General features: G+C 39.4%; 1 protein-coding gene across 3 annotated transcripts in view; it reads right to left on the bottom strand.

Annotated features, from left to right (window-relative positions):
* tax1bp1b (Tax1 (human T-cell leukemia virus type I) binding protein 1b) overlaps window positions 1–27,426 on the bottom strand; it is a 115,242-nt gene that overhangs the window by 50,265 nt on the left and 37,551 nt on the right. For all 3 annotated transcript variants that reach the window (XM_060824619.1, XM_060824621.1, XM_060824620.1), the window contains exons 5-10: window positions 21,449–21,607; window positions 15,906–16,054; window positions 9,813–9,903; window positions 8,849–9,034; window positions 5,867–6,112; window positions 1,322–1,477 (exon numbers count right to left, since the gene is read on the bottom strand). In XM_060824619.1, the coding sequence (XP_060680602.1) occupies window positions 1,322–1,477; window positions 5,867–6,112; window positions 8,849–9,034; window positions 9,813–9,903; window positions 15,906–16,054; window positions 21,449–21,607 (987 nt within the window). The remainder of the gene's footprint in view (window positions 1–1,321; window positions 1,478–5,866; window positions 6,113–8,848; window positions 9,035–9,812; window positions 9,904–15,905; window positions 16,055–21,448; window positions 21,608–27,426) is intronic.

The raw sequence follows: 27,426 nt of genomic DNA, 5'->3' as shown, positions 1-27,426 counted from the left end.
TAAGGTCCTAGGGAGTGTTGCTGAACAAAGAGACCTTGGAGTGCATGTTCATAGCTCCTTGAAAGTGGAGTCACAGGTAGATAGGATAGTGAAGGCAGCATTCGGTATGTTTTCCTTTATTGGTCAGAGTATTGAGTACGTATGTTGCGGCTGTACAGGACATTGGTTAGGCCACTGTTGGAACACTGCGTGCAATTCTGGTCTCCTTCCTATCAGAAAGATATTGTGAAACTTGAAAGGGTTCAGAAAAGATTTACAAGGATGTTGCCAGGGTTGGAGGATTTGAACTATCGGGAGTGGCTGAACAGGCTGGGGCTGGTTTCCCTGGAACGTTGGAGGCTGAAGGTGACCGTATAGAGGTTTGCAAAATTATGAGTGGCATGGATAGGATAAATAGGCAAAGTCTTTTCCATGGGCTTGGGAGTCCAGAACTAGAGAGCATAGGTTTAGGGTGAGATGGAAAAGATATAAAAGAGGCCTACGGGGCAACTTTTTCACGCGGAGGGTGGTATGTGTATGGAATGAGCTGCCAGAGAAAGTGGTGGAGGCTGGTACAATTGCAACATTTAAGAGGCGTTTGGAGGGATATGGGCCGGGTGCTGGCAGGTGAGACTAGATTGGGTTGGGATATCTGGTCGGCATGGATGGGTTGGACCGAAGGGTTTGTTTCCATGCGGTACATCTCTATGTCTCTTTTCCTATCATGGGAAATTCTCACAGGAATCAGGATAGTGCTCGATTCTGAACACCACTACTTGAATTGTGGGAGCAGCATTCCCTTGAAAGACTGGAAGACAAATGGTCTGCTTTTAAAGAAGTCACTAATATTACTTTGGACATTTTTTTTCAAAACTTTGGCTAGAATAGACATTTAGTCTGTTGCACCAGTTTACTGAAAGTCACATGGCCTTAGCTAACTGCTAGTGTCATTTATTGAGAATCACTTGCCTGGATTCATGGCAACCAAGAGTTTCAGTTTGTTTTTATTTTGAAACTAATAGAGATTAAGTACATAATTGGTCATATCAGTAACTGCTAAACCAGTTAAATTTGTGCTGTGATCAGTAGACAGATGGGACTAGATAAAGACTGCATACTCCTCAAACACTAGTCACAACATAATGATACTTTATATTACACTGATCTAACACTTCTACCACAAAACTGCAATTCCTGAACCTCCCAATATTTAATTAATACTTCAGATACAGAACTAAGAAACCAAAAAAATTAGATAAAACGTTCATGAAAGAACAAAAGAAATTTCAATCATTTCAAGTTATTACATTACCCAGTAGTCTAAAATAAATACTGTACTCACCAACTGTTCTGTCAGTTTAAGAACTTGCTTTTGCAGTTTTTGGCAGTCCTTGTATTTTTCTTTGTAATGTTCTGCAGCCATCTGCAACCTTAGCTTTAAATCTTCGACTTCTTTATGCAGCTCTTGTTCCACTGTATTGTCAGTCACTGAAGAACCCTAGCATCAATTTGCCAAATGATAAGTTTACAGTATGACATCATAGATTATTTTGCAGCGAAGGTGTGTCTGCATTTTTTTTGTCTTCAACAACTTCATAAAAGGTGCCTCTTTGAATTTAAACACAAAGTTTGAATTAACTTTGCAATTAATTTGCATTCAGCATTGCTCTAATTTGGGAGTTGGCTTCCCGTTTCGATAGAAAGAACTGCAACAAGTATTATATTAAGCTATTTTTAGTTTCAAATTATTTCAAAGGAAGTCATCAACTGATGTAACAATCACATTGGAGCTACTAGGACAGTGGGAAATTGGGATTTGTGTAAGATCACCAATTTTAGCCACATTTCAGACAACAGGATATCTGCTATTCATTTTCAGAAACTCTGAACAGGCAATTATATTCTACACTGACTTTTTATGAAGAAGTAAAACAACTTAATTTACATCTAGATTTATGTCTCTAAGTTTGAATTATTTTTATTTCAGAAGATTGGAGATGAACACCTGGAACTATAAGCAAGGATCACTACATCCAGTTCTCATTGGTACTCCTGGGAAGTTATAATAACATACACAAAAACAACCTACCATTGCTACTGAAAACATGAAATAAAAACAAAAAAACGTTGAAAATATTCAGTGGATCAGAAAACAACGGTGAATAAAAGTGTGAATGCTTCAGATCAACGACTGTTGTCTGTAACCATCACTGAATAGGCCAGCATTATTGCGCATCTTCCCATTATTGCCTGTATTCTCTGTAACTGCCTTTGGAGAGGATGCTGGTGAGATGCCTTCTTAAATGACAACAGTTATGGAGAGTGAGTATACTACAACATGGAAGGGAAGTCCAGAATTTGATCCAGCAACACAGAAGGAACGATATAGAATTCCAAGTCAGGATGGTGTGTGTCTTGGGAAGGAACGTGCGATCACTGGTGTTCCAATGCATCTGCTGCTCTTGCTGTTTTAGGTGGAGGAGTTCATGGATTTGAAAAGTGCTGTTGACGGTGTTTTGGTGAGTTACAGCTACATACCAAAGGCATGCTACATTGGTGGCAGAACGAATGAATGTTGAAGGTGGTGAATGTGATGCCAATCAAGTAGACTATTTATCTTTGATAGTTGTATTGAATGTTGCTGGAGCTGTACTTGGCCAGTCAAGTGAACAATATTGCATAACACTCCTAACTTAAGGACAAAGAATAGTTAAGCAATTTCTCCTTAGATGTGGAAAAAATGAAAAATACATTGGATTTTAGGCAAGAAACAAGGAAGACAGTGGAAAATGAATGACAGGGAAGATCAGTTATAGGGTGAAGATGGGAGTGATTAAATGATATAAAAAAGTTGGCACTCCAGGACAGAATAGAATAGTAATGAGATAAGTAAAGAAACATAAGATATATCTATTACCATCCAAAGCGAAGATAAGAAATTCAGAAGTAAAATTGAACATGAAGAGAGTGTGGGAAATAAAGACGACAGAAGCTCAGGAGAATGCAAAACAATCACCAAATTTATGTCTGGTCTCCTCGGTGCACAGGAGACAACACATCACTTGCAAATATAGTATATGAAAAGACACAAATCACTGCATCATGTAGAAGGGTTTTGAATAGTGAGAAGAACGCAGGTAAAAAGACGGCGGTTACATCATTTCCATTTGAATGAAAAATTGAATTATAGGATGGAGAATAGGTGCTAGGGACATTCAATGAGTTGATCATTGCAACGGGAAGTTTACTTTGGAATTCTGAAAAGGAAGAAGGAAGGTGTACTTGGTGGCAGCATTACACTGAAGTGACAAAAATGGCAGAGGATGATCTGTTGAGTAGAGACTGGTGAGGTGGAAGGGGAGCCTTATTGATATGGGAAGGAGGCAGATGGGTTAAAGTTGAATTGTGGGAAATGGGATGGATGGTTTTCACGACTCTGGCAATTACGTGGGAGAATTGCACCTTATTTTAGCAAAAAGGAATACATACACCATTAGCATCATTCTGACAGAGAAAGTTGAAGAACAGAATGGAATTCTCACACAGAGTGTGATGTGAGAAAATGAAGCTAAGGCAATTGTGAAGTTCATGGATTACAGCAAATATTCATTGATAGTTTATCTCCAGGAATAGAGACTGAAGTCGGTAAAAGGAAAGGAAGTGCAGAGTAGGTGCCAGAAGGAAAAGAATTGGAAAACGTTCAAGTTCAGGATGAGAATGGCAGTCATCAATGTACTAGAAATATAGATGAAGGACAGAACCCAAGTAAGAGTGGAACATGAAGATAGGACTCATGGTCCAGGTCGAGACTGGCAGACTGGCAACAGGTTAAAGGGCAAGGAAGAACTGCTAAGCAAAGAACTGGTCACAAAAGGAGATGATGATAGATGAGGAGCTCAGCACAGTGCCAGCTCAAAATTAATCAAGTTTGGAGCTCAAGGGGATAAAACACAGCCCTTTGCTGAGCACCAATCATTCATAGTCAGACAGGGGAAATAAAAGGATATTGTAAATACATGACAAGGAATATGATTAGATGGAGCAATGAGATTGAAGGGAAAGACTCAAAGGACATTGAATTTTCAAATTTTGTGATCAACCACAGCTGAAGAAAACATTTCTATATTAAAATCTTAGATGAGACAAGAGGTGAAATGCAACTGATGAATAAAACAGTTTTTTAGACAGATCTCCAACTCAAATGTTCAGGAACAATAAAAAAAGTTTTGATTGTAAAATTTGTGGGATCGCCAATACAAGGTACGAGGGATAGTCATGTTCTAAAGAATATTTACATTTTTAAATAAGGCATGTGATGCATATCAGCAAATGCAACTCAGGATATATCCAACAATAAAATATATTCTGAGAACTAATTCATTCAAAACTAAAAGCCAATTTAAATCAAATTGACCTAAATTAAACAAATAAATAAATATAATAAGAACTCAATTGACTAAAGTAGATTGCTGGGATGAATCAGCTGCTTATCGGCCTATGCAAGGTACTCATGTGGGCATTACAGGCCAGCATTTATTGCCTAATTACCCGAAGTGCAATTAAGTGCAGGTCTGGAATCACATGTTGACCAGACAAGAGTCATCATTAGATTCTTATTTCCAGATTTTTGTTGAATTCAAATTCCACCATCTACCATAAGCAAAGACTGAACCCTATTTCATTACAGATAAACAACAGAGGTGTCATTACACTATTGAGTGCATTAAGAAGAACTGCAGCAAATTTGGATGAAACATGCAAAAGCTTTGCAGTAGTGATGATTAAGGCTTCAACTTTATTAATATTACAAAAGATGTGAAACAGAAGTAGACAAACCAGCTCGGTTCTTTCCAGACTTCATGCTTCATGCAAGTCTTTTTCCATCAAGATTCACTATCATAACTATCCATTCCTTATACTCTCATTTGTTTCTCTAATTTCTCTTAAAATATATTCATACATACTACTTACTTCAACCAGTCTGTGGTGAGAGGTTCTATGTTTTTATATCACTTGTAAGTCACAAAGAATTTATTTTGAATTGGATTTCTTGGTATTATAAAGTTAGATAATAATAATGTCAAGGGGAGAGAAAGGGTATGAACCCGTCAACTGGTTTCAAGAGAATCTGCTTAATCAACCTATTTCCAGACCAATGACAAAAACGGCATTGCTAGATCTGGTTTTCAGGAATGAAGTGGATCAGATATCTTTTGAGGAACTGGTAGTGAGAAGTTATTATTGTGTCATTCCAAATAGGTTTGAAGTATTCAAGGACGAGGAGCAGTCTAAACTAACAGGAATAGAATGGAGGAAAGTGAACTTCATTGTAATGTGAATGCATCTGTCCAAGATAAACTGGAATCAAAGAATGGCAGAAAATCTGGAAAAGGAAGGGGAGCTATGAAGCCAATTCTACACACACCAGTGCCTGGGCAGAAATCTCAATCTGAGCACAGTGGCACCCCTTGAACACAAGCCTTGGTTATTGGGACCTGCTGCACCTCGTTGATCTAGGACTCAGCATTCTCAGAGACATGCACTTAAATTTTTAATTTATCAGGGCAAAGGTATTATGCTCCTCAACGCCCAACACAGGCGCATCGCTTAAACCATGTGTAGCTTTTCCTGCTGAAAGCCCACTCTTTGGATCATGAAGTCTGATACTTGCTCTCGAGCAACTGAATTGTCACAGAAAGAAAGATAACTAGCACAGAGCTGTTCTGAGAGTGACAAAACACTGGCAATAGCAAAATCAGACCTAATTTGGTGGACAATGAGCTTAATTAATAAACAGGGTAGTTGGAAAAGAGAACATTTCACACATGCAACAATGTTAATATCCAAAACAGAAGAGAAGAAAGTTAGCAAGTGTCATAAAACATACCTTTTCTTTTTTTGATAATGCAGCTTTTAGCATTTGGATCTCTGCCTTATATTTCTTCTCAGTATCAGCAAGCTCATCTTTGAGCAAATCAATTTTTATTCGCGCATTGTGTAGATCACCCATTGTCTTGTCACGTGTATTGGAAGCATCAGCAAGCTCCTGAGCAATCAACGCCACTTTCTGATCGCTCGCTTGTACATGCTCCTCAGCTCTGCGTAAATGTTCACGAAGAACAGACACTTCATCCTGAAAATCACAAAAATTAACTATTAGTGAACATTTTATAGCTACTATTTTTGTCATCAAATAGTTAAAACTGTCACGGCAAGTGAGAAGAAAAGGATCAGCCAGCAGCGCACATATGCAATAACGCTGAAGGAGTTTACAGGACACTTGATCCTCAGGACTTTTGAAAAGTTGGATGATCTGAGAAATACAGATGCAAAAACAGAGAGGCAAATCACAACTACTATCCAAAATTAGTTTTAAACATGAGGTACTAAAAATGGTGTACAACCCAGCCAATAAACAGTCTACCTACAAGGAAGACATTTATTTTCAGTTAACTAAGCTAATAGTAAGGTAACAAGAAAGGTCAACCCAATATTTTAACTTACAATATCTTTCTTATTACATTTGAGTTCAGTGCGTTTCTGGTTACCTTCAGTTAAAGATCTTACGTGCACTTTGAGCTTTTCACCTCCACACCAGCCCCAAACACACCACCTGTGACATTGCATTAGTATTATCTATTCCAATTTTAAAAGCCACTCTCACTCCAACAATTGCACCAATTCCTCCCTCTTCCATTCAAAAGTCTCCCTTGTTATATGGTCATTCATCATTGACCTTCCAGCATATTCCATCAGACCAGGTGACAAGGCAAACATTCCTTATTTGCCAGCTGTTTCCACCCTTCCTATCTATTTGCTCTGAAAAATCAGTTACTCAAAAATAAGTAAATTTATCCCATCATTCTATTGTATTTTTTTCCTCATTTTGCACATCACACTACTAGTAGAAATGGAAATCTCAGAGGCAAATGATCAGAGCTCACATTGATTTCCAAAATTGTTAGATCAACCTCAAAAATCCACTCACAGGTGTGAAGAGAGGAAAGTTACCCTCATAAATAAAATAGGAGGGAATGAAAGCAGCTCCACCTCTCAATGTCTATTTCTCTCCTGGGCTTGTTGCTGGTAAGTTCAAAATGAATAGTGAGCAACCTTGGGGTGAGTGGAATGAAGCTCTACAAAACAGACTGGGGCTGCAAAGCAAAGTTCTTCTGTCTTTGCATGTCAGAAGATATTACTGCTACTAAGTAATGGCATCATCTATTCAGTGAAAATAAAAACACAAATTAAAGAGTAATCCCTGAAATTCAAACGTATACCTCAAGATCAGTCTTTGGCAAAAATACTGATCTTGAGACTTGATGGATAATATCTATAAGACGTCCTCAACTAACTAGTGAAGCTGAACAATTTCCAATTTAGTAAGTGTTGCACTAACAACCGATGTAAGATCATGAGACAGGCTCATAGTGTGGGTCAATTCATACGCTCCACCTACCACCGGGACAGAGCAACAGTTAATCAAGTTCAAGTATCACACCCACTTCTCATAACCATTGAATGGATTCTACACAACCTACACACACAAACTGCAACATAAACTTCAGGGCACTGGCAGATAATGTGCAATCATAGTCATCATAATGAGACTTAGTGAGTAGAAGACAAAATGAAAAATTAAACATACTTAGTTTTATCTTACTATAACACAAAAAGTGAAGTGTTTATTCGAGAATTTCTTTGGGATAGATCCTGATTAGCAATTAAATTCAAAAAGTAATCCAATGCTTTAAAAAATTGAAAACTACTGCCCAAATGCATTCGCCATGGCAACATTTTAACCAGGATCTACTTGCTGACCAATAAGCATCCCTTATCTCACATAGTCCAAATTGTTGCTTATTTGATATTTGTTATACCTTCCACAGTATGTCTCTTCTGTCACTAATAATCAGGAAAGATAAAAATAGTTCCAAAAAGTAGTCATATTTGACTCAAAGCATTAACTCTGTTTCTCTGTTCAGACGGTGCAACACCTGCAGAGATTCTCCAGCACATTTTTATTTTTTTGGATCTCCACCATCTTCAACCTTTTGCTTTTGTTATGATAAAAATAGCTCTGATTTTAAGTACACCAAATATACTAAACTTCAAACATCATGTAGAACTAACGTTCAGCAATAGTTGTTCACTACTGTCATATGCCGGGCAGTCAGAACTAAAACTTTGCACTTTTGTCAGAAAACACCAGTCATAATTTTATGGCAATGTATTACATAAGACAATAGTGAAGATGGCCAAAAGAATTAGGTTTTAAGGAGGATCCTGAAAGAGGTAAAATGAGATGGAGGAGTTAGGAAGGGAATTCCAAAAATAGGGTCTGGTAACAAAAGGCTGGTGGAGTCATTATAATGAGAGATATTATATAGAAATGCTAGCCATTTCAAATACACCATCTTGATGTCATGTTAATATTTCTGCCTTTGGTCTACTTCAGTGCTCCAACAAAGCTCACAGAAGCTCAAAAGATGGTATCTCATTTTCCACTTTAGCATTTAATAGCCTTTAGGACTCAACATTAAATTTAAAAACTTAAGGGCACGATCACCATGTCCCACTTTATTAAACTCCCCTCCCCTACCCCTATGTTTTGTTTGCATGGGTTTGCTCTAAGCAAACCTATTGCTGATTACTCACACCAGAAATCAACATCTACTTTGCACTGATATTCCACTTCATTTGTCTTTTGCTGGGGGCACTCTGATCATCTTTTCCATCTCTCCTCTTCACTTTGTCAGCAGGGTGTACAGACACGTATTCATCTTTTGATGGTTGAGCCACTCAAGTAGCTGTGTGAGGAGCTCATGATATTTTAGAAGATTTTTTTTTCTTGAATCAGTATTCTTACCATGTTAGAAGCATTAACCAACAGCTCCTTTTGCAATTTCTCTTTTTCTGACAAGCATTGCTGTAGTCTTGCCACTTCTTCTTTGAAATGTGCCAGCATGTTTTCTTTAGTGGCATCGAGACTTTTAACAGATTGTATCTCCATAACTAGCTTTGTGTTTTCAATTTCTGTATTCTTTGCATGGACCTGCAAGTAAATGAAATTACTTATGCAAGTTAATTATTTTGTTCAATGTCAAATAGAAATCAAATGCCTAGTAGATGAACATTTTTTTTAATAAAATCTAACTTAAACATATAAAGGAGCATTATGCACAAGACCAAAAGTGCTTCTAAGATTATTTCAAACCTAAACAGATTCAAAAAACAATGATCATGGAATTTGAACGGATAACCCGCTCAAAAGCTACTGCAATATAAGATCAGCACATTTATCTTATGAGCACAAAAGAAACAACTAAATGTTAATTATTAGAATGGTTTGGTAATTATTTGTAAGTGGAAGAATAAAATGGCATTTCAAAATTGAATGAGATGATCTGATGCTGGACCACATGAAGGGTTTAGAGTTCAGATGACCAAAAGGCTGGGATCATTATGCAAGCTTCTTGATTTTATACAGTGTAAACAAGGAGTAGGCTTTTTTTAAACCAAAAGTTAACCTAAGGAACCAAAAGCTATTACACCTATTACCTTGATATGGAGGTGCCAGTGTTGGACTGTGTCAGACGAAGTTAAAAAACACTCGAAACCTACAAGCCCATTCTAAGTGATTAAAGACTTAACAGCAATTTAGGTTTATTCAATACTTCGCATCAGTTGTATTACACATTGATCTTTTAGTATAAATTATGTGCCCTTTGATCCTGCCTCACTAACTACTTGATGAAGGAGCAGCACTCCAAAAGTTTGTAATTCCAAATAAACCTGTTAACCTGATGTTGTGTGATTTTTTAACCTATTACCTTGTAAAGCTCTTTCTCATCCTTTTCATTCTTCAACTGCAATTCAAGTTGTTCTTTGTCAACAATGAGTCTCCTCAGTTTGTGTTTTATGCTGGGGAAGCAATGACACATCTTTAGCTACGTCACAACATAAATCTCAAGGAAGTATAACTGACATCAGAATGTAACAATGACCGAAAAGAAGTACTATTAATAAAACTATTTTAATGCCACAAATTAAAATTTGTCCTCATGCAGTGCTGCAATATACACCTGCAACATTCTCACATAAAACAAATTCAGGCTGGAGCAAAATATAACATTTCAACCTGAAATTTAAAAAAAACTGAACGTTTAAAAACTGGAAGTCTGTTAAGAAATTAACTTGTGATAGAATTTTTAACAAATTGAAGTGAGAACTTGATTTCAAAATGCAAGAAAGGTCTGGCGTGTTTTACTGGAAACTTCCAATACATTATACATCATCATTTCAGCCTCCATTTTTAAATAGTTATCAAGGTAATTTCTGAATAAGGAGCTAAAGTTGTAAAATGATGAGTTGTCTCCATTTTTGTCCAAATACTTTTACAGTTCAAGAAGCTGCCAGGCCCACTGCAACATTATAGCCTATATGTCAGAGTTAATTGGCTGTTTTTGTAGGACAGTAAGTCACTAAGATAACATATCTCTTAACTATGGAGGTAAAAGTATAACTTTTACTTAGTCTAAAATAGATTTTACAAACAATACCATGTAGTACAACTTAAAGACCTTCTCTAAAGTGTTAGTTAAGATGAAAATAACTGAACTCTGAATGGAAGCTTAGGCAAGACTTCTCTTTCCATTTAAGCATTTATTAGGAAACAAAATTATCTGTTCATTATTTATTTCAAAATTCAATAAAAATCAGAACGCAAGTATCGAATTACTCAAACTTATACCAACAAACAATGAGATTGCCTTGAATTACAATGAGTCAACTGACTGCTGTTTTGTAGAATTTATATTTCGGACAAATCGATCATGATTAAGTTCCTTACCTGAGCTGATCATAAAAACCCTTTAAATTTTTTCTGCAACTGGCATTTCAATAAAAGAATGAACACACTTCAGATATTTATGTAATCATGAATCTCTCACATTAAATGATTTCAACTCAATACAATTAACCTTTGAACAGATTTGGGTTTCTGCCTTTGTTTAAGGAGTGATGTAAGAAGCCTGGAAATGATAGACCTGAGAGTTTAACTTTGGTGGTGGACAATTTATTATAAGGGATTCTTAAAGATGGTATTTATATGAATTTGGAAAGGGACGGACATTAGGAACAGTCAGCACGGCTTTCAGAGAGGAAACATTGTCTCTCAGAAACTTGACTGGGATTTTTGAGGAAGTAACAAAGAAGACTGATGAGGGCAGAGTGGTAGACATTGTTTATTTAGACTTTAGTAAAGCTTTTGACAAGGTTCCACATGGTAGACCAATTAGTAAAGTGAGATCACATGGGATTCAGGGTGAGCTTGCCAGTTGGATACAAAATTGGCTTTATAGCAGGACACCAAGAGTGATGGTGCAGCGTTGTTTTTTTGGACTGGAGGCCTGAGACCAGCCTGTTTCACAGGGATCAGTACTGGGTTCACTTTTGCTAGTCATTTATATCAATGATTTCAATTGGAGTATAGAAGACATGGCTAGTAAGTTCACGGATGACACCAAGATTGGTGGTATAGTGGGCAGTGAAGAAAGTTATCTAAGATTATAAAGAGATCTTGATCAATTGGGGTGAAGAATGGCAGATGGAATTGAATTTTGAAAAATGAGAGGTATTGCATTTTGGTAAAAACAAATAATGACAGGACTTCTACAATTAAAAGTAAAGCTTTGGGTAGCGTTGTAGATAACAGAGACGTACGGGTTCACGTAACTAATTCTTTTAAGTTTGCACCACATATAGATAGGGTGGTTAGAAGGCATTCAGCATGCTTGCCTTTAACACTCAGACCTTAGAGTAGAAGAGCTGTGATGTTATGTTGAGAATGTACAAGATATTGGGGAGGCATCTTCTGAAGTATTGAAAGGATATTATTAAGCTGGAGAGAGTTTGGAAGAGACTTACCTGGGTTTTGCCAGGAATGGAGAGTTTAAGTTACAAGGAGAGGTTGGATAAGCTGAAACTGTTTTCACTGGAGCAGAGGAGGTTGACAGGTGACCTTACAGAAGTTTATAAAATATTGAGAGGAATAGATAAACTGAATGGCAGGTGTATTTTCCTGGGGAGGGGATTTCAAGACTCAAGAGCAGGAGAAAGAGGAGAAGATTAAAAAAAAGACAAGGGACACTTTTTTTTTCAAACACAGAATGGTTCATGTGTGGAATGAGTTTCCGAGGAAGTGGTAGATGTGGGTACAGTTACAATGATTAAAAAATATTTATATAAGTACTTGAATAAGAAATGCCTGGAGAGATGTGGGCCATGAGTAGGCAGACGGGACTAGTTTGGTTTGAGATTATGGCTTGGACTAGTCAGACTGAAGGGTCTGTTTTCTTGCTTATGACTATACATGTGTTGTGTTTCAACAAATGACCTTTCAAGGAACGAACTGAAATTAACTTTCAAACATTTTTTGTTGCTATTTCATGGGACTTTTGTTATTTCTTTGTCCATTATTTATTTTCCATTTCCCTTCCCACCTGATCCCACAACAGAGATTTTGATTCCTTTCTGTTTAAACTCAGCTCTGCTGTAAGATTCAATGCCCAAAATAGCAAACAAGTTAGTGTTGCTAATGGAATTTTTTTTAAATTAATTTGGGAGGCGGGCAATGCTTTTAAGATAACATATTGTCCATCTTAATTGCCCTGGAGAATTGCCCTGCAGTCCTACAGTGTAGATACAGTTAAGAGGCCAATAATTCACTCCCACTTTTTAAGCAGAGCGTTTTTTTTTATTCCTACCCAAATTGAATGAAGATTTTGATCTTCAAAACAAGTGCCACATATGGCTGAATATTCACATCCCAGCCTTTGTTATCTTGCACCATGTATCTGTAACTGCTATTGGATCATACATATTTTGATCTGAGCCATTATTCCTCTCATTTATTACAAATGCTATATATTGCATTCAGAGCCTTTATTTGTTACTTCTTGAAATCTCTAGCCATATAAGACCACAAGAAATAGTGTGGCTGGAAAAGCGCAGCAGGTCAGGCAGCATCCAAGGAACAAGAGATTCGACGTTTCGGGCATAAGCCCTTCTTCAGATTCCTGAAGAAGGGCTTATGCCCGAAACGTCGAATCTCCTGTTCCTTGGATGCTGCCTGACCTGTTCCACTTTTCCAGCCACACATTTTCAGCTCTGATCTCCAGCATCTGCAGACCTCACTTTCTCCACAAGAAACAGGAACAAGAGTTGGCCCTTCAGCCTCTTGAGCCTGTTACCTATGAACACATTCGTAAGCCTGCACACTCTGCATCTCCCAGCAATATGCTGATTATCACTAACTTCCTCATTACGTTGCTCTCTTCTTTAACTTATCTACTCTCACCTGAACCCTGATCTTTGCAACTTAATTTGAAGTGCTCTCTACTGCTTCAGGTAAAAAAAAACTTGTTGCAGCAGTGTTCAGATCAAGACCAATCCAACAGTATAGCTCATAGCTTTCACAGTGCTGGTGCCAGGGCCCCATAAATTTAGAAATACTATTTTTCACACATCAATCTCTGAGCTACAAACAGGTACTATTGAGCTTTATGAGACTAGATGGGACAGCTTGCAGCCAGCAAGTGAACAGTGTTGCACTCTTTTTTTTTTAAAAGATATTTTTATTAGAAATTTAATATTTTGACAGATTTACAAAAATAAACAGAACTTTCAAGCACAAACATTAATATAAAAATAGATCTTAAATATATAATCATCAAAATTCAAAGGAATGATACTAAAGAAGAAAGAAAAACAATGAAACTCAGTTAACTACTAATCTAATCCACAATTATCCAGAGTGTATAGTTGAGTCACTTACATCCTTCAAACAAGAGAAAATGTTCTCTAATACACTCGTAACAGTATAATAAAAAGGAAACTATTTCCAAACAATAAGAACAAAAAAAACAAAACATGTTTGAATGGAGATCCTCCCCCTTGTTCTCAGGGGGCCTTACTTCCTTTCTAAAGGTCCACCATATCCTCTCCCAAACAGTGTCCCACCCTCAACCCGGGCGCTCCTTAATAGGATTTAGATATAATACCGAGCTAGAGTTGACAGTGAGCGCCCCACCCCCACCCCACCCCACCCATACCTGAGTATATCTGATAGCATCAATGCCACGTACAAACACACATAACTATAAAATTACAACTCCAACAAATTACAGTTAAGTATAATAACATAAAATAGCAAGAGAAGACAACCCTGCTCCCAGAAGCAAAAGTAAAGTAGAGTAAAGTATCCATTTCTCCCCACGGAGTGTGGAAGAGGCAAGCCAGCATAAATTGTCTCTTACGATTTATTTAAACGAGTCTAAAAGTTCCTTAGCCTCTTCTGGTGATCTAAAATTATACTCGGATCCTTCGTGGGTAAAGCATAACGTCGCTGGGTAGCGTAAGGTGTATTGAATATTTAAGTTCCTTAGACATTTCTTCACCTCATCAAACGCCTTCCTCCTTCGTGCCAAAGCCGGGGAGAAGTCCTGAAATAACATAATCTTGGATCCTTCATGAATCATAGCTTTAGGATCCTTTCCAAGCTTTCTGGAGGCGTCCAGGAGTATCTGCCTCTCCCTATAACTCTGCATCCGGAACAGGACCGGGCGTGGGCGCTGGTTTGGGCCAGATCTGCGTGCTGCGACCCGGTAGGCCCACTCCACCCTTACCCGATCAGTTTCAGCCCCCAGGTTTAAAAGCTGGGGCAACCATCGCTCCAGAAATACTACTAACTGTCCCTTCTCTTCTTGTTCAGGGAGGCCCAGAAGACGGATATTCTTTCTCCGATTTCTATTATCCAGGTCATCCATGTAGATTTCAAAGGCCCGGACTCTCTGCTCCAGAGCTCGCACCTGTTCTGCAGCTGTTTGTGCTGCAGCCTCGGAGGTCGTGGCCTTTAGCTCCGCCCCCTCCACTCGGCCCTGCAATTCCTCGAGAGCCTGGCTGTACTTTTGTAACTTTTCTTCAAATGCATTCCATCTCTGTCTGGATTCTGCGATGAAATTGACGAGTGTCGTTTCCAGCCTGGCAATCATCTCTTCAAGGCCTGTTTTTACATCAGCTGCAGCCGGAGGAGAGGAGGGTGGGGGAGGGGTCTTTGTTTTCTGAGAGCTGCGGGATCCCTTTGGTTTACTCATTATCCACTTAATATTAAACTGCTTAAATATAATAGTAAACAGCTAATTAAGGTTAGAAATTTTTTTTTGGTGGTTTGGTAAGTGTGGTGGGGGTGAGTAACTCACTTTACCCAGGTTTTGGGAAGAGCACTGTAAACTCAGACTTGCTGAGTCGCCGCCATCTTGGATCTCCCCGTGTTGCACTCTTGACGTGTACTTGGTTTATGGAATGACAATGAAAGTTACTCACAACAAAATTCTAGCTGAAGCAAAGGTCATTGAGGAAGCTTGAGAAAATGGGTGGACCTGCTCAGAAGATATCCTGCAACAACATTTGACCTTTAGATGATTGGATTCTAACCCTAACCAGAACCCATCCTGCCTTGTCCTAGTTATGGTACCAGCCAGCACAGCAGCTTCCCCACAACTCCTACTGAATTGAATTTTGCTCAGACTCTGATGCCACACTCCATCAAACACTAGCTTCATATCGAAGACGATCACTCTCAACTCACCTTATTCCATCAATTACAGGAAAAAATATCTTGTGTATAAAAGATAGCCCCAAGCTATTGTAAATGGATAAGAAAAAGGGAGGAGGAAAAGCAACATCAATTTGGTGGTGACAGGGGTGTATAGGAAGAGGACGTAATATTGATGACTAACTTATGGGGGCATGTTCATTCCCTATGGAGGGCTAATCATTAAACACCCATGACAAATCATAAAATTTTCCTATAGTTACAAATTCAGACAGGAAGCTAACTCCACAGCATGTAAAAGCTTTCGTACCTGTCTAATTCAGTTTCCTTTACAATGGCTTTCTGGTTAGCAGTTACGATATCTTCTTCAAGTTGCGTAATTTTTGCGACAGCTTCCTTAAACCTTTTCTCAATGTCTTCTTTCTCGATTTTTAAGGCTTCTGAACTCTGGAAAAGATCCTAGTTATGTAATGTGAACAAAAAACAACAATTAACAAGGAAATTAAACAAGGCAACAAATTAGAATTTGAACTTAAATTTTCGTAATAAACCTGTTTGGATACATTCTAACATTTGCACATCATGTAGGACTTGAACCTGGATGTCTTGGCCCAAGGTAGGAACACCACCACTTCACCACAGGCAGCAAATTTGAACTTTGCACAGCAAGTATTTATACTTACTTGAATTTAACTGTTGCAATACTTTGCACCTTGTGCAAAAATTGGGAAAGCTATCTCACGAGTCAAGCAACAACTGTGCTGACTCAAGTCACACCTATTTCAGCCAATGTCACATATTCTTTCATCACTCGCTAGTCAAGGAACAGGAAATTGATGATCCATGGGTATGATTCTAACTTAGGGGTATGCAGTAAACTAGTATGCAAAAGAAGCTTTAATTACCAAATAAGCAAGATATGGGAGGGGGGGGTTGCAGGAATGGGGATTTGAGGCCATGCTCAAATGATCCATGATCCTGTTGAGAGGTAGAACAAGCTAGATGGCTGCATGACCAATGCCTGTTCATGGTTCTTCTGATTGTATGCTCACATTACCACCCTGCCCAATCAGCAGGACTGATCTGCTGGGGGATGACAGCACAAGAGTACACAGTTAGGTGTTGTCCAAGATGTCCTCTGTATTAACGTTGGACCCCATGAAGTATTACATCATCAATCAAAAGGGGCAAAGAAACCTCTTGTTAATTACTATCTGTGCTCTCCTTCAGCTTATGAATCAGTATTCCTCCTGACTTAAACAACTTGGAAGGTGGTACAAAAGTTTAAGTATGCACAGAATGGAGACTCAGATGCTCATTACTAAGAATGGCTCAGTAGCACCACTACTGACTGAGCTGGCAGAATTCTAAAGACCAAAGTTGCCAGTCCTGACTTACTGCCGCTGGTAAGAGAACCATCAGGGAGATGAAGCATACTTGACCCCATCCTCACCAACCAATCATTTATACATTGTTTCATGACAGTTTTAGCAGGAAGAACCATCACACAGTCCTGTAGAATTGGTTCTTTACCTTCAGTGAGGGCATTGTGTGATATTGTGTGGCACTTAACACCATACACCAAATGTGCTGAATTCAGATAGGTCTAACAGACCACTAAGGGCAGCAGCATTAGCTTAATGGTATTTCAAAAAAATGTAATTCTCCATGTCTAGAATATCCCTTACTCCATTACAATCAAACCAGGAAACCAACTCTGGCACAAAAAGTAAAAAGCTGCAAAGAATTATACATTCACCACTTCAGGTTGAAGCTGGCTGCAAACACTTCAACTTTAGCTACTGCACTCACCTGGACTACTTCATAATTGATAAGGAAATTCATAGAGCTTTCTCCTTTAATTATTTCAGTTTGATTTTCTACCATTATTCAGAAGAAAACATAACAAGCTCCAGATAGTGACCTGACCCTTGTTTGAGGGAATTTTCTACAATTCTTATGTGGGAAGATACTCAAACAAAGGACTTTAAGTTTGCAGATGACAGCAAAACTGGAGATGTAGTGGAAAGCAAAGGAGGTTACCTCAGAGTACAACGAGATCTTGATCGGATGGGCCAATGGGCTGAGGAGTGGCAGACGGATTTAAATTTAGATAAATGTGAGGTACTTCATTTTGGAAAGGCAAATCAGAGCAGGACTTAAATTTAATGCCAAGTTCCTTAGATTAGATTTCTTAGATTACTTACAGTGTGGAAACAGGCCTTCGGCCCAACAAGTCCACACCGACCCGCTGAAGCGCAACCCATCCAGACTCATTCCCCTACATTTACCCCTTAATCTAACACTACGGGTAATTTAGCATGGCCAACTCGCTTAACCTGCACATTATTTTGGATTGTGGGAGGAAACCGGAGCACCTGGAGGAAACCCACACAGGCATGGGGAGAATGTGCAAACTCCATACAGTCAGTCGCCTGAGGTGGGAATTGAACCTGGGTCTCTGAGGAGGTTGAGCAATTCATCAACTTCAGCAACAAATTCCACCCTGACCTTAAATTTATCTGGACCATCTCTGACACCTCCCTCCCCTTCCTGACCTCTCCATCTCCATTAATGACGACCGACTTGACACTGACATTTTTTACAAACCCGACTCCCACAGCTACCTGGATTACACCTCTTTCTACCCTACATCTTGCAAAAATGCCATCCCATATTCCCAATTCCTCCACCTCCACCGTATATGCTCCCAGGAGGACCAGTTCCACCACAGAACACACCAGAAGGCCGCCTCCTTTAGAGACCGCAATTTTACTTCCCACATGATTAAAGATGCCCTCCAACGCATCTTATCCACATCCCGCACCTCCGCCCTCAGACCACACCCCTCCAACCGTAACAAGGACAGAACGTCCCTGGTGCTACCTTCCACCCTACCAACCTTCGGATAAACCAAATCATCCACCAATATTTCTGCCACCTCCAAACAGACCCCACCACCAGGGATATATTTTCCTCCCCACCCCTTTCCGCCTTCCGCAAAGACAGTTCCCTCCGTGACTACCTGGTCAGGTCCACGTTCCCCCTACAACCCACCCTCCCATCCTGGCACCTTCCCTTGCCACTGCAGGAATTGCAAAACCTGCGCCCACACCACCGCCTTCACCTCCATCCAAGGCCCTAAAGGAGCCTTCCACATCCATCAAAGTTTTACCTGCACATCCACTAATATCATTTATTGTGTCCGGTGCTCCCGATGCGGTCTCCTCTACATTGGGGAGACTAGTACAGCGCTTTAGGGAACATCTCCAGGACACTCGCACCAATCAACCACACCGCCCTGTGGCCCAACATTTCAACTCCCCCTCCCACTCTGCTGAGGACATAGAGGTCCTGGGTCTCCTTCACCGCTGCTCCCTCACCACCAGACGCCTGGAGGAAGAACGCCTCATCTTCCGCCTCGGAACACTTCAACTCCAGAGGATCAATACGGACTTCAACAGTTTCCTCATTTCCCCTTCCCCCACCTCACCCTCATTTCAAACTTCCAGCTCAGCACTATCCCCATGACTTGTCCTACCTGTCTATCTTCTTTTCCACCTATCCACTCCAACCTCCTCCTTGACCTATCACCTTCACCCTCTCCCCCACTCACCTATTGTACTCTATGCTACTTTCTCCCCACCCCCACCTTCCTCTAGCTTATGTCTCCAGCCTTCAGGCTCTCTGCCTTTATTCTTGATGAAAGGCTTTTGCCAGAAACGTCAATTTTACTGCTCCTCGGATGCTGCCTGAACTGCTGTGCTCTTCCAACACCACTAATCTATAATTTGGCTAATTATCCATTTAAAAAAAGGAAAAGCCAAAATATGCTCATAGCTCCTTTTATATTTTGTGATCTGAATGCGATGTATGAGGGTATACTTAAGACTTTATTCATGAAAACTCACTTTGCACAACATAATGTCTTCTATTTCTGCTAGAAAAGATATTTTAATGATTAAAGTCTGTACTGTCGGAGATGTTCAAATATTCAAACATCAAAGGCAGTAGAAAACTACTGCAAAGAATTTCTAATACAATTTTGCTGTGATTTTTAAATTGAATAGCTTGTAAAAAGAATAGATATTCTTCAAGTCAAAGACTAAAATACATACCTACAAAATAAAACTATTCCTTCAAATTTTAAAAAGTCTAATTTGGCAGCCAGCCAATTATCTAGCAACTTGTATTACTCACAAAGCCATTAAGCTAGCCACGAGTGTTTGGGGCTTAAATTAAGAAGTGTTGCAGAAAATCTTGCAAATCAACTGAAAAATATCTATTGAGAACTCAAGAATATTAAGTCTTAGTTGGCCCAAGTGCTATCTATTCCACATATTCGTTTGATTAAAAAGAAAAGCAAAAAAAAACTGACTTTTTTTTCCCCCTGCATGTCCCAATGAGTTTTATAGTTAATCAAGGACTTTACTGAAATTCAGCACCATTGTAAATGCAGGAAGTGAATGAGTCACTTTATTATTTGTTGGACCTTGTAGTGTGTAATGTGATGATGACCAGATAATCTGTTTTAGTGATGGCGGCGCAGTGATAAATACTGCCTCAGTTAAGATTTATTAAATACAAAAGCACTTAATGTCTTTGCCTAAGGCATGGTAGGTATAGGAGAGTACTTTGGTCGGGTATGGAAGGTTTAAGTTTTAAAGAGGGCTGTCGAGGCTGCGACTTTTTTCACTGGAGCATACAAAGTTGAAAGTTGACTGATAGACATTTATAATGAGGTGTATGGATAGAGTTAATGGTAATTACCTTTTCCCAAAGATGGTGAATTTCAAGACTCGGAGGCATATTTTTAAGGTGAGTGGGGAGAGATTTTAAAAAAGACATGGGGTCAATTTGTTTTTTTACATGGAGGGCCGTTTGCATGTGGAATAAACTTTTTGAGGAAGTGGTAGATGTGATACAATTACAACCTTTACAAGATATTTGGATGGATACAGGAATAGGAAAAGTTTGGAGGGATATAGGCCATTAGCAGGTAGGTGGGACTTGGTTAGTTTGGGATTATGTTCAGCACAGACTGATTGGGCCAAAGGGTCTGTTTCTGTTCTGTATGATTCTATGACTGTATGACATTTCAGAGCGAAGGAGATACTAAAATTCAAGACTGGTCCATCAGTCAATCTAGTTCTGAACAGCCCAGAAACAAAGTGGAATCTGCAATTTACTCAATTCAGCATATGAATAACTTTCTGGAATTGGACAAACCCATGTTGTTTTCTACACCAGTATAAAGGACTCAATAACAGCTAAGACCTTCTCTATAAGGAACTTGACCAAAGTTGGAGCAAATTATTGCAGGAATCTGTACCGAAAACAAAAAAAAAATGCAGGAAATCTATGGGTCAGGCAGTATGCATCCAGAAAGAGCAATCCAACTTTCTAGATTACTCTTCAGCGCACTGTGAAGAGTCATCTACACTCGAAACATTAGCTCTCTCTCTCTGTGGATGCTGCCTGACCTGCTGTGATTACCAACATTTTTTATTTCCATTTCAAAAGCTGTTCAGATCAGAAGCAGTAAAAGCATTGGAAACCTTTTTGAGTATTCACAAGAATTACTGTGTTTTTCCTAAATAAAACAGAAATAGCACTCCAAACAGAAAATTAATCTAAAATTTTCCTTCATCTTCTAAGTGCATGAAATAAATTTACAGGCAGTTCTTCTATAATTCAATCATTATGGTCTTGCACAACCACACATTATGGTAAAGTCATGCCTTAGAAACAGTATCCTCAATTTGTCAGTCACATGACAGTGAATTCACATTAACGAAACACTAGTTAGTAGAACAACCTGTATTAGAACTCTAAAATCTTTGAAATGCTTACCTTGTAATCCTTTTTAATTTGGTCACAGACTTCTTTCTCATGGTGCATTTCTTTTTCAATCTTTTCCACTCGCTCACCTAACTGGAGTACTTCCTCTTCAAGTTCGGATTTAGTTTTCAACAACTCATCTTTTTCCTTCAGTAGCAGTTCAATCTTTTGCTGAAAATGTAAATTAGATATCCAACTTATCATACTGAATCCACAAGCTACTTCCAATACTAAAAAAGGAAAGTTAAAACAAAAATTCAAACTTTTCAACAAAGACAAAAAAATCAAGCTTTAACATTCCATTGTTAACTTCAGGAACTATTTGTGAACTATTTTGCTACCACATTTTTATCTCTACAATGTAGTTTCCCAGAATAATAATAATATGGCGCATGCGGATTCAATCAACCTCCAAATCAGCTGTCAACTGTTACTGTAATCATTTCTGGCTTTCATCTAATTGGGCAGATTCTAAAACAAGCCCAAACAGAGCATTACTTAGTCAATTACAAGTTTAAAAACTAACATGTATTCTACCTAATTTGTGCTTTAGTTCCAAAAACCATGGCATAAAATTAAGTTGGATAAAATCTACAGAGAGAAGCTATCCAGCGTTACTGTACCAACATGGTTTTGCCATTTGTGTATTCTGAATGGGTCCCTCTCAAATTAACTCTGCTGACCAAAAGTAAATTATGTCAGTTTGGCATACAGAATTCATTTGAGAGATTTGGCCACATTGCTTCTAAGAATAACTGACATGTGAAAAACTGAGCACAAACTTAAAAGTTTTTTGTGTAATGAAACAGTAGAACAACCTCCAGATGTAGCCAATGGCTCATGTAATGTCTGTTCAAAATCTTGCCAAGATCTGTGGATAATCTTTATGCACACTACCAAAACAGGTTTGGGAGCAGAGAATATTTGACTTTTCTGTGATACCTTTTACAGCTTGAAGGGAGAAATACCTCATTCATGTTAGGTATTATAGGGCCAAGAGAAAAGTTAAAACCATGGAGGTTAATTAACCTACAGCTACATTTATCAGACCCAGACCACAATATTTTGAGATAGTTGGAAAACTGACAAAACTGAACTTGAGCCGTGTACTTGGAGTAACAAGACACAGATTTTCTTTAGCCTGCAAAGCCTTGCAGTGAATACAACAGAAGCTTAAGACCTTGTGCTGAATTGGCATCAGGTTTCATACTTCAAAAAGTCATACATCGAAAAACACTACACAGCATTTATGGAATGTCACTGGTCGGACATTAAATGAAAATTTTAAAACTACGTTATGCTAACGGGAAACCAAAGAACAGTCAATGAGTTGAACTGAATGGTCTGTTTTAGTGCTGTATGACTCTATAAACAAATTAACTTGCTTGAAATTGGATTTAGTGGGTTAGAGCTGAATTGTGATAGGCATCTGCTGAAGGAAATATTACTTTATAAAACTCAAAATCTTCAGAATTGTTAACCTCAGTGGGTTGGGGATGTTGAATCATTGAAAATACTTGAGATTTAGATTGGCAGATTTTTGATGTCTTGATCGATTAAGGATGTGAGAAGTATGCAGACAAGTGGAATTGAAGTTGAAGGCTAGCCACGAGCATGTTAAATGAATGAGCTGGCTCAATACTCCTACTCATCTTTGTTCTACTCTTATGTTATGAAAATTGCCAGTAATATTTAGTTTGCATCTCAACACCACTTTGGTAAAACAGCATTTTGCAGCCTTGTTTATGCTTGACAAAACTGTTGGAATTATATGATGATATAACTAGTAGAGTGGTACATTTGGATTTTCAGAAACGTTTGACACAGTTTGACAAAGTGCCACATGATGAGATTTAAGCACATGGAAAGCGTATTCAGATGGACATAAAAAGAGTAGGAATAAATGGGTTCTTTTCAAATTGGCAGGGTGCCTCAGGGATAGGTACTGGGACCCCAGCTATTCACAATACAAATTAATGATTGGAATGAGAGAACAAAGTGTAGCATCTCAAAATTTGCAGGTGATACCAAGTTGGTGGGAGGGTGAATTGTGAGGAGGATGCAGAGATCTTTCAGCATGGAATACAGGGAGAACTAGCTATTTGGATACAGACAGGGTCAAAGTTAGAAGACAGAGGGTAGTGATGGAGGGTTGATTTTCAGACTGGAGGCCTGTGACCAGTGGAGTGCCACAAGGATCGGTGCTGGGTCCTCTACTTTTTGTCATTTACATAAATGATTTGGATGCGAGCATAAGAGGTACAGTTAGTACCTCAGGTTACAGCAGGACCTGGACCAGATGGGACAATGGGCTGCGAAGTGACAGATGGAGTTTAATTCCGATAAATGTGAGGTGCTGCATTTTGGGAAAGCAAATCTTAGCAGGACTTATACACTTAATGGTAAGGTCCTAGGGAGTGTTGCTGAACAAAGAGACCTTGGAGTGCAAGTTCATAGCTCCCTAAAAGCGGAGTCGCAGGTAGATAGGATAGTGAAGGCGGCATTTGGTATGCTTTCTTTTATTGGTCAGAGTATTGAGTACAGGAGTTGGGAGGTCAAGTTGCGGCTGAACAGGACATTGGTGAGACGACTGTTGGAATATTGTGTGCAATTTTGGTCCCCTTCCTATCGGAAAGATGGTGTGAAACTTGAAAGGATTCAGAAAAGATTTACAAGGATGTTGCCAGAGTTGGAGGATTTGAGCTACAGGAATTCCAGGATACAAATGCTACAGGAAGGATAGAAAGGGAGGCAAGAGAGGAAGGGGGGGGGGACCTGATGAGGTGTACCCGAGAACACTATGGGAAGCTAGAGAAGTGATTGCTGGGCCTCTTGCTGAGATATTTGTAGCATCGATAGTCACAGGTGAGGTGCCGGAAGACTGAAGGTTGGCAAACGTGGTGCCACTGTTGAAGAAGGGCGGTAAAGACAAGCAAGGGAACTATAGACTGGTGAGCCTGACCTCAGTGGTGGGCAAGTTGTTGGAGGGAATCCTGAGGGACAGGATGTGCATGTATTTGGAAAAGCAAGGACTTATTAGGGATAGTCAACATGGCTTTGTGCGTGGGAAATCACGTCTCACAAACTTGACCGAGTTTTTTGAATTAACAGAGAAAATTGGTGCGGGCAGAGTGGTAATGTGATCTATATGGACTTCAGTAAGGCGTTCGACAAGGTTCCCCATGGGAGACTAATTAGCAAGATTAGATATCATGGAATACAGGGAGAACTAGCCATTTGGATACAGAACTGGCTTAAAGTAAGAAGACAGACGGTGGTGGTGGAGGGATGTTTTTCAGACTGGAGGCCTGTGACCAGTGGAGTGCCACAAGGATCGATGCTGGGTCCTCTACTTTTTGTGATTTACATAAATGATTTGGATGCGAGCATAAGAGGAACAGTTAGTAAGTTTGCAGATGACACCAAAATTGGTGGTGTAGTGGACAGCGAAAAGGGTTACCTCAGATTACAAGAGGATCTGGACCAGATGGCCAATGGGCTGAGAAGTGGCAGAAGGAGTTTAATTCAGATAAATGCGAGGTGCTGCATTTTGGGAAAGCAAATCTTAGCAGGACTTATACACTTAATGGTAAGTCCTCAGGGGTGTTGCTGAACAAAGAGACCTTGGAGTGCAGGTTCATAGCTCCTTGAAAGTGGAGTCGCAGGTAGATAGATAGTGAAGAAGGCGTTTGGGATGCTTTCCTTTATTGGTCAGAGTATTGAGTACAGGAGTTGGGAGGTCATGTTGCAGCTGTATAGGACATTGGTTAGGCCACTGTTGGAATATTGCGTGCAATTCTGGTCTCCTTTCTATCGGAAAGATATTGCGAAACTTGAAAAGGTTCAGAAAAGACTTACAAGGATGTTACCAGGGTTGGAGGATTTGAGCTATTTGAACAGGCTGGAGCTGTTTTCCCTGCAGCGTCGGAGGCTGAGGGGTGACCTTATAGAGGTTTACAAAATTATAAAGGGGCATGGATAGGATAAGTAGACAAAGTCTTTTCCCTGGAGTCGGGGAGTCCAGAAGGAGAGAGCATAGGTTTAGGTGAGAGGGGAAAGATATAAAGGAGACCTAATGGGCAACTTTTTCTCACAGAGGGTGGTACGTGTATGGAATGAACTTCCAGAGGAAGTGGTGGAGTCTGGTACAATTGCAATATTTAAGTGGCATTTAGATGGGTATATGAATAGGAAGTGTTTGGAGGGAAATGAGCTGGGTGCTGGCAGGTGGGATTAGATTGGGTTGGGATATCTGATTAGCATGGACAGGTTGGACCGAAGTGTCTGTTTCCATGCTGTACATTTCTATGACTATATCCGGATAGGTTAGATGAGTGGGCAAGTCAATGGCAGATGCATTATCGTTTCCAAATAAAATCTTCTCATTTATCCTGAATGAATAAATTGGCAGATTACTACCTGAAAGGCAGTAGATTGGGAGAGGGGAGTGTGCAGCAGAATCTGGGTGTCCTTGTGCACTAGTCGCTGAAGGTAAGCATGCAGGTACAGCAGGCAGTAAAGAAGGCGAAACGTATGTTGGCCTTCATTGCAAGAGGTTGATTACAGGAGCAGGGATATGCTGTTGCAGTTATACAGGGCCCTGATGAGGCCACACCAAGAATATTGTGTGCAGTTTTGGTTTCCTTTTCTGAGGAAGGACGCTCTTGCTCTTGAGGGAATGCAGCCAAGGTTCACCAGGCTGATTGCAGGACTGACATATGAGGAGAAATTGACTAGGTTGGGATTGTTTATGCTGGAATTCAGGCGAATGAAGGAGAACCTCAGAGATTCATAAAATTCTAACAGACCTAGATAGGATAGATGCAAGGAGGATGTTCCCAATAATTGGTGTGTCCAGAAACAGGCATCACAGTCTGGGGATTCGGGGTAGACCATTTAGGACAAAGATAGGGAGACATTTCTTCACCCAAAGAGTGGCGAGCCTGTGAAATTTATTACCACAGGAAGAAGTTGATACCAAAACATTGAATGAATTCAAGAGTGGCTAGATATAGCACCTGGGGCAAATGGGATTAAATGGGGAGAAAGCAGGATGATCAGCCATGACTGTGATGAATTGCAAAGCAGACTCGAAGGGTTGAATGCCCTCGCAAAATGCTATTTTAACAAAATGGTGTTGCGGTGCAATTTATGTAAATATTACTGGCAATTTTCATAACATAAGAGCAGAAGACAGAAGAGTAGGAATATTGAGCCAGCTGATCTTAACTTCCACCCCACTTGCTGCACACTTCTCACATCTTAATTCATCAAGACATCAAAATTCTGCCAATCTAAGCCTTAAATATTTTCAATGATCCAATATCCACAACCCACAGAGGTTGATAATTCTGAAGATTTACAACTCAGAGTGAAGAAATTCTTCATCTGTTCTGAATGATCAACCACTTAATTATGATGATTCACATGTTGTAAACCAGGAAAAACAACTTTTCAGTTTCTACCAAGCTAAGATTCGTTTCAAGTTATCCGATCAATTCTCAGTTTGCAAAACTCCAGAGAATACAGAGCTATTCTGATGGTGTTACTCCCTTTTTGGCCACTGTTACGCAAATGCTGGCTTCTCACTGATCTTTGTTCCAGAATAATAATTGTGCAGCAGTCTATACAGTTAGCCTTGTCAAGACACTCAAATGCAGCAAGTTTGTAGCTCAATACCAGGGCTGACCTGACAGCCATCAAAAGTAGAGGCAAAGTGATACGTTTACTAGAAGAGCTGTCCAGAAACCCAGGTTGATGTTCTGAGTTTACAATAAAAGATTGTGCAATTCATATTCAGTTAATAAATTTGAAATTAATAGCTCATCTAATGATGACCATTGAACCATAATTGATGGTCTTAAAACTCCATCTAATTCAGCAAATTTATCACCCTTTTATGGTCTGGCCTAAAGCAATCCAGGACAGCAATAACAATACTGGCATCCATCCAGCAATGTGGACAATTGCCCATCTATGTTCCATATACA

Source organism: Hemiscyllium ocellatum, chromosome 5, assembly GCF_020745735.1.
Source record: "Hemiscyllium ocellatum isolate sHemOce1 chromosome 5, sHemOce1.pat.X.cur, whole genome shotgun sequence".
Lineage (NCBI taxonomy): Eukaryota > Metazoa > Chordata > Chondrichthyes > Orectolobiformes > Hemiscylliidae > Hemiscyllium > Hemiscyllium ocellatum.
This window is presented reverse-complemented; position numbering and strand designations above follow the sequence as displayed.